The 8,804-nt window shown below is 35.1% G+C and overlaps 1 protein-coding gene across 1 annotated transcript in view; it reads left to right on the top strand.

Moving 5' to 3' along the window:
* Neto2 (neuropilin and tolloid like 2) overlaps positions 1-8,804 on the top strand; it is a 145,827-nt gene that overhangs the window by 35,293 nt on the left and 101,730 nt on the right. The window contains exons 5-6 of the mRNA XM_021220830.1: positions 5,404-5,427; positions 5,530-5,657. Coding sequence (XP_021076489.1) covers positions 5,404-5,427; positions 5,530-5,657 — 152 coding nt within the window. The remainder of the gene's footprint in view (positions 1-5,403; positions 5,428-5,529; positions 5,658-8,804) is intronic.

Here is an 8,804-nt window from a genome sequence, read left to right as displayed (position 1 = left end):
TAGCATTTGAAATGTAAATGAAGAAAATATCTAGTAAAATAAAAAGAAAAAAAGAAAGAGAAAACAACTTGTTGTAGTTCTAGAGGCCAAAAAATCCAAAATCCAATAAAGCCTAACTCCCTCTAGGAACTGAGTATGTTTAATTTTGTTGGGAAGGAGCAGAATTGAGCAGGGCAGTCTCTATGTAGCCCTAAATAGCCCTAGAATTCTCTGTGTAGATGGTGCTAGCCGTGAACACTCCTTAGCTCTGCTGAGATTAAAGGCATGTGCCACCACAACCAGCTAGAATCTGTTCTTTATCTCTTCCATTGTTCTAAAAGACTATCTCAACCTTCTGTGCTTGTGACCATATTGCTCTAACTTCTGACTTTACTTTTTTGTCTTAAAATGCTTTTTCTTATTTATTTATTTACTTATTTACTTGTTTCTGTGTCTGTATCTGCATGTACATATGCACAAGGTGCCCACAGAGGCCAGAAGAGGGTGTCCTGTCCCCTGAAGCAAGTTACAGGTGATGTGAGCTGCCCTGTGGATACTAGGAACAGAAATTCCATTCTCCCTGAATAGAGCAGCAAGTGTTCTTAGATGCTGGTTCATTTCTTCAAACCCAGTCTTCTTAAAATTCTTACTGATGTATTTTGTGTTGTAATACAATATCCACTCTTTTTTTTATATAACCATATCAAGTAAAATTCACAGGGATTTGGATGTGGATATATCTGGGCACTATTACACTGCCAGCCTACTATATGTAGGTCTTGCCTACACCTGATAAGCACCCTGATCAAATGCTGTGAGAATTCCAAAGCCCCATCCAGTGAAAAGTACCCATAGTCTAATGTAGAAACTCAGAAATCAGAATGTTATTGTGCCCAAGGAGCTTACAGACTTTTTTTTTTTTTTTAAGATTTATTTGTTTATTTTATGTATGTGAGAACACTCTTGCTGTCTTCACGCCCACCAGAAGAGGGCATCGGATCCCATTACAGATGATTGTGAGCCACCATGTGGTTTCTGGGAATTGAACTCAGGACCTCCAGAAGAACAGCCAGTGCTCTTAACCTCTGAGCCATCTCTCCAGCCCAGAGCTTACAAACTTAACAGAATTTAAAAATAACCTCATGTAGCAAGTGTATAATTGTTTTTGTTTCATTTTTTCTGAGAGAAATTTGTTAATTGAAAAATACACAAATGAAACTAATTATCTTGTCACTTTATTCTTAGAGTCATGAAAATTTGGTAGTTATTTCTTAAGATGGATTTCTTTATTCAGTAGGCTTTTTACAAAATTGGTCATGCTATGCATAAAGTTCTATTACTAGCTATTTTTTCCTTAAAAAATAAAACTACTTTGTATCTGAATCAATAAGCATTATGTAAGTACTCTATCTAATACTGAAAGGACATTTTCAAACAGGAAAACTTGTTTAATAGACTTCAATAGCAATTTTAGGATCACAACAAAATTGAGCAGGAAGTAGTTATCAAATACATCCATCCCTCCACTCCCCTATATCCACATCTTGCCAAAAGTGGTATCAGTATATCACCATGGGTACATCATAATTACCCAAAGTCGTTAGTTTACAATATAATATAGTTCACCCTTGGTAGTATATGTCTGATAATAAGTATATATGATAAATATCATATCTCAACTGTTATTATGCAGAGCAGTTTCACTGCCTAAAAACTTCATATGTTCCACTGCAGTTCTCTCCCTTACCCTAAATTTCTGGCAACCATTGGGCCATCTTTTTCCATTTCTGTATCGTATACAGTTAGGATCATATAGTATGTTGACTCTTCAGGTTGACTTCTTTCACTTAATTATATAAACATCAGGTTTTTCCATGATTTGATAGATGATAGAGGGTGTGTGTGTGTGTGTGTGTGTGTGTGTATCACATTCACTGTATGTATGTTTGCCACTGTGCGTGGGCATAGCTTAGTAGATAACTGGTAGGAATCAACTCTCTCTACTATGTGGATTCCAAAATGAATTGAGATATGTGCTAGAGAAAATTAGAAACAAAAGGCAAACATTGTATAAATCCAATTGTATAAGTTACCTAAAGTTACTTATCACTCTAGTTGGCAACATGAACCTGGGAGAGTGGGGCCTAAAAAGAGGTGGATTAAAGTCTCATGCAGTAGCCAACTTTATTCAGAGCATCAGGCAGTTTATACTCTGGCTACTAAGAAGAATCATGAGTAAAGTGTTCAGTTACGTGGACAATCCACACAAGACAAAAACATGTTTTTCCAAAGAGGCATCTGAATAGCGACGGCTGAAATGACCTCAGTCCTGCCAGCTGCCACATGACAAGAACAGTTACAGTTTTGAAGAGCCTCAGGTCGCTTGTCTTGCTTCCTTGTTTTCTCACAAGTGCTCACACTTCTCATACGACTCATTCTTGGACTGTGTTCTAACACCAAGTGATAAAATTTATGAAGAAAGTAGAAATTAGTATTTTAATGTGTATAGACTTTCCTTTCTGATGATGAAAACTAATTTTGAAAATAAAAAAAGTAATTATTGAACAACTATGGCAACATACTAAAACTGACCTCTACACTAGAAAATGGTTAGCATAGATAGGAATGTGCCACAGCTGCTTATAATCACAGGTGCTCAGGACGTTGAGATAGGAAGACAACACATTTGAGGACAGACTGAGCTACATGCAAGGTTTTATCTCAAAAAAAAAAAAAAAAAAAACATAGTTCATATGCTACGCTTTATCTAGAATTTATTACAACTAAAATAGGGTCACTTGCTTTGTTTTCCTCAAAATGACTAATGTAAGGAAGATGACTGAGTAAACACAAAATACTCACCTCTGTGAACCAGTTCACAGAAATTTAAGATCAGTGATTTGTAACAAGATAAGCAATCTGTTTAATTAGTCAGGTATTTAATGTTTACTGTGTACATTAACTGAAGTAATTGATGTTTACTGTCATAAAATGCGATTACAAAATGTATATGTGAGTCACATTTTCACAAACTTAGAGTTCTTGAAACAAAAGAAATAGACAATAAATACATGTTTTTCAGGACCTGGGAAGATGGTCCAGTGGTTTAACTGCTTGCTGTGCACATGAAGGCCTACACTCCCGTGTAAAAGAAACCATGTAAAAATGAAAACCTGTGTGTGGCAGCACATATCTGTGACCCCAGCACTGAGAGGCAGAGACCAAGAAGATCCTAGAGGCCTGACCCACTCAAGATCTTTAGACTCTAGGTTCAGTGAGAGATGAAGTTCAATTAGAGATCCTGTTTCTAATTTTCAAAGAAAAAAAAGTGGAGTATGATATGGAAAGATACACAATTAAACCTCTGACCTCTTTAAAATATTTTAAATATTTTCAAAAAATATGTTTAAAATAAATAACCAAATTTGGGGCTCAAAGGTGCCTCAGCCAATAGAAAAAAGCATTTATTTGCACATAGACCAGGCAACCTGAATTTAATCCTCAGATTCCCACAAGGTGGCAGGAGAGAACTAACTTCTGCAAGTTGTCTTGACCTCCACACACAACTGATTAACTTAAAATCAACCAACTTTTATGCGTAAAGACACTCTTTGAACAAAAGTAGTTTTGTTTTGTTTTTTTTAAACCTATCATGAGAAATTTCTATACTCTTTATATACCTATATAAAGTACATATAAGTTGTAAAATGCTTATAATTTCTGGAATATTTTATTTCTGTACCTTATAGGATTTCTTGTATTACCTTCAATACCTTTGGTATACACTTATGGAAGTTTCATAAATGTTAAATAATATATACTTTATAGATAAGGAAGCTTAAGAATTAAGTAATTTTCTTATATAGTAGCAAATCTAGGACTATATTGAGTTTCCTGGGTTATTTTTCTATTGTGTCATATTCTTTTTTTCTATTAAACAGTAATCCCCCAGTTTTTTAATCTCTAAGAAAAACAACTCATCTCAATAAATATGTGATATATAATGAGCTAAAATATGACTGTTTCTGCTGTTATTTAAAGGCATATTTCCAGTTATACACTATTTAGCACATTTAAGGCCAGCCTATATGCACTTATAATAGCAAAGTGGATCTCTTCTAAGTTCAAAACCAGTCTGGTCTACATAGTAATTTCCAGGACAGACAGAGCTATGAATAAAAAACCTGTCCAAAAATAATAATAAAAACAAATTTTTTAAAAAAGAAAGACCCAAGGAGCTGTAGGGGTTTGCAGCCCTGTAGGAGGAACAATATGAACTAACCAGTACCCCAGAGCTTCCTGGGAGTATACCACCAATCAAAGTAAACATATGGTGGGACTCGTGTCTCTAGCTGCATATGTAGCAGAGGATGGTCTAATCGACCATCAATGGAAGGAGAGGCCCTTGGTCTTGTGAAGGTTCTATGCCCCAGTATAGGGGAATGCCAGGGCCAGAAAGCAGGAGTGGGTGGATTGGGGAGTAGCGGGAGGGGGGAGGGAATAGGAGATTTTCGGGGAGGAAACTAGGAAAGGGGACAACATTTGAAATGTAAACAAAGAAAATATCTAATAAAAAATAAAAGATTTAAAAAAATTTTTTTGATTAATTTTCAAAAACTCCTATAGCTTTCCCAAGTACAGTTTAAGATTTTAATTCTGCTTTGATTCTTTTTTTTCTGTGAAAGAGCAAATGTCTACTAGTTGACTCATTAAATAAGAGTAAGTTTAGTTATACTTTAAAAAGAACAGTCACTGAAATGTGTTTAAAATTAAAATAATAGTTTACTTCATTTTCCGGTCTGTAATTTGGAGGCTTTCTAAAGTATCTTCAATTAATGTCAGTATTAATAGGAATTAAGTGTCCTCTTATTTGGAGTAAACCACATATGTGAAATAGGTTTTCCAGATAATGCATATAAATAGTCTTATATTTACAGTTCCTATTTTAATTGAGAAATAATTTTTGAGGCATCTGTATATTTTTGAAAACATTTGACTGATTAAATATGAATATTTATAATTGTATTTTTATATTTGCAAATTCACCACTGCTCATTGAAACAGACATTTTAGAAAACAATACAGCTCAACACAAAGGAAATATATTACTTTTAAGGCTGAATTGTATTCCATTGTATTAAATATACCATATTTTATTCATCTGTTCATGTGTCAGTGGACTAACTACTACATTTGATAGTTAATGTTTTCAATAGCAATAAAGCATTCGTAATGAAATAAAAAATATACAAATTTTCATTAAATGTTAATCCCATAAACATTGTCTTAAATGACTAGTGATATACAGTATCTGTCAATGAAAATGCCCCTTATGTTGATATGTAATGATGCTTTAAACATGACTTTAAGTTAGGTCTGAAAAACTCAGTACCAATGACTTTCTTCTTCTCTCTGTTGTTGCAGATCCAGACTTTACCTACCTTGGAGGTATTTTAAATCCCATTCCAGGTTTAGTATATTACCTCTTTCTTTGTGTGACATTTTTTGTTAGTTTTATTTTTCTTTGAATATCTTTTTTTTCCCTCCTAGATTGCCAGTTTGAGCTCTCTGGAGCTGATGGAATAGTACGGTCTAGCCAAGTAGAGCAAGAAGAGAAAACAAAGCCTGGCCAAGCAGTTGATTGCATATGGACAATTAAAGCTACACCAAAAGCTAAGGTACTGTTGCTGTATATTGACTCACTTCAGAGAAGAACATTAGAAGGTGTGGTTTCTATAATGTATTGTTTGATTCATGTAAATATTTGTGACTCTTTACTGTATTGAGCACCTATGAAGATCATAGTTTTTGTAGTTAAATAAACTGAGATCAAAATAATTTAAAATATATGTATGTGTGTATGTATATATATTTAAGTGTGTGCATGCACAAAGCACAAAGGCACACAGCACACCTGTGGGAGTCATGGGACAACTTCTCACTGGGATTGCACAGCACATTTGTTTTATTTGCTGAGCCATCTCATCAACCTCATATTAAGATTCTTAATCTTGAAAGATTATGGTTTTAAAAATCCGTGGAGCCTAACTGGTAAATGTTAAGTATTGATTAAGCACTTGTTGGGTTTTTTTTTTGGGGGGGGGGGTTGTTTTTGTATGTGTGGGTTTGTGTGTGTGTGTGTGTGTGTGTGTGTGTGTGTGTGTGTGTGTGTGTGTGTGGTTTTGTGGTTGTTTTGTTTATGTATTTTAGGGTCTAGGAAGATGGCATGGTGAGTAAAATACTCACTGTGTAGGCATGAAGCTCTGAGTTCAGATGCCCAGCATCCACATAAAACCCAGGCACCTTTGTGGTAGTGCACTTCGGTAACACCAACACAGGAAAGGGGGTAGACAGGCAGACCCGAGAGATTTGCTGCTCAGCCAGTCCAGCTGAAATGGGGAATTCAAGGTTCGGTGAGAACCCCTGCCTCAAAAAGTAATTAGGTAGCAAGCAAGAGAATCTATTTCATGTCCACCTCTGGCCTACTCATGTACATACATAAATACACACTCTCCCCTCCCACTCTCTCTCTTTCTCTCTCTGATGAGGAACATATGTCTAGCCTGCAAGAAGTTAATATGTTACAGAGGGTTGGTCACATCAGAGAAATAAACATTGAATCACGGTTCATTGTTGTTACTGTACTGCCCCTACTGATCATGTGAAACTTACGGACAGTGCTGTACAAAAGAATGCTTTTAAATAACTCTGACACTGATTGTTGACTGCTTTTGCTTTTTGTTTTTAATTTATATTTCTAGGAATATCAACAGAAATAAAATTAGACTTACTTTATGTATTTGTTTAAAAAGGAAAAGAATGAAAGAAGCACTGAAAGAACATATGATTTGGGGGCATACCTGGGCTACATAACTGAGACCCTGACCCTTCCACAAAAAAACATGAAAATGAGATTTATATTTGGAGAATGATAGGTAACCTGAAAACACTTTAATAATTTATTTACTTTTATTTTATGTGCATTGGTGTTTTGGCTGGATGCATGAAGGTGCCAGATACTGGAGTTACAGACAGTTGTGAGCTGCCATGTGGGTACTGGGAATTGAACCTGGGTCCTCTAGAATATTACTTAATGCTCTTAACCACAGAACCATCTTTCCACATCCCCAACCCCCTGAAAACATGTCAAAAACACTCATAAATTTTGAGCACAATTTGCCAGGTACTTCTCAAAAAACAAATATAAGTTCAAAATAAAGCTAGTAATTCTTATGAAAACAGACAACTGTATATTTACTACAGTAAAATAAAATTGATGTTATAAATGCCTCTGGTGACTTCAGTTAATTATTATTGCTCAGAGGTGGATATACTAGTTTGGTTTTAACACTGACTCTGAAAATAAATCAAGCCTAGGGTTTGTGTGGTCATTGTGAGGCCCTTACAAACCTTAGAGGGTGATGATTAAACATGAAAGGGTAAACAAGCAAACATGTTGTAGGGACTTGTTCTCTGTTGAGATGGGGGTAGGATCTCTCCTGTGATTTTGTACCTAGAAAATTACCTCTGTGTTTGGGATGAATTAATAATCCCTGGTCAATCCAGGAAGGAAAAATCACAAAAATTAAAAGGGATCATGTCCTAAGCTCACAACAACTTTAAGGCACTCGTCAAAAATTAATCCATAATAACCAAACATACTTATATCTATAAAATAACCAAACAGAACTTATATCTATAAAACCTCATTGAATGTTACCTCCCAACCCCACATTAGGTGACCGTTCTGCTCGTAGAGCATCTCATCTGGAGGTAAGAACAGACAAAACAAAAAGTTCAGTCTCCTAGATTTTAGATTTCCAAGAACTATGTTCTACAAGAAGGAACAGAAAGATAAGGAAAGAAAAATGACCAGGTAGATTTTTTTTTAATTTTTTAAAAGTTATATAGAACTTAAATAATAAAATGAATTGTTACTCAAAGAGCTGAGGAAATTTATTATTAGGCACATGTAGCAGCATTTTAAGGAATTTTTTTCAAGAATTGATGAAAGATATAAGAACAGTGGCTCCCCTCATATATAGCTTAAATGATGTTTAGGTTGAACCCACAGACAGAAAAAAGATTAAACAACTTGAGAATAGGAAGATTGCCTTTAAAGGGATATTTATTCATTTATTGATGACATTATTACATATATGAGGCAATATACATAATTTATATAGTACATGAATGTTATAGCATACATGTAGAGCACAGAAGATAACATGCTAGAGTCATTTCTTTCATTTCTTGGGACCCACAAATCAAACTAAGGTTATCAGGCTTCACAGTAGGTGCCTATACCTACTGAGCCATCTTGCTTGCCTGATGCTATTCAGAGTGACTCTAAAAACCTCCCATAGTGAAATAGAATCTCAAAGACATAGGCATATTAAAAGTAAGAAAAATAAGAACTGGTAGCCTATATTTCTATATCTGAACTGATCTAAGAAGGCAAAGCTAAAAGATTTCTGGGTAAAAATAATAAATGAACTGAGTGCTACATTTAAAAACCAAGGGAGTCCTGTTTGTAGGATAACTATATATAAATATTTAAAAAGAAAGTAAGAAATGTGAAATGTGACTGGGGAGTGAATAAAGTGCTTTCTGTATGAGCATTAGGAACCAAGTCAGCATCAGGAGGCAGAAAGCTGGAACCTCAGGTCATCCCCGCAGAAGAATCTTGTCAGCGCTGTACATACCTTTTTTTTTTTTTTTTTCCAATTTTTAATTAGGTATTTATTTCATTCACATTTCAAATGCTATCCCAAAAGTCCCCAAACCCTTCCCCCGACCCCAGCTCCCTTAACCCACCCACTCCC

The sequence above is a fragment of the Mus pahari genome, chromosome 20 (assembly GCF_900095145.1).
Source record: "Mus pahari chromosome 20, PAHARI_EIJ_v1.1, whole genome shotgun sequence".
Taxonomy (NCBI): Eukaryota; Metazoa; Chordata; class Mammalia; order Rodentia; family Muridae; genus Mus; species Mus pahari.
Note: the sequence above shows the minus strand (reverse complement) of the source record. Positions and strands in the feature narration are given on the sequence as shown.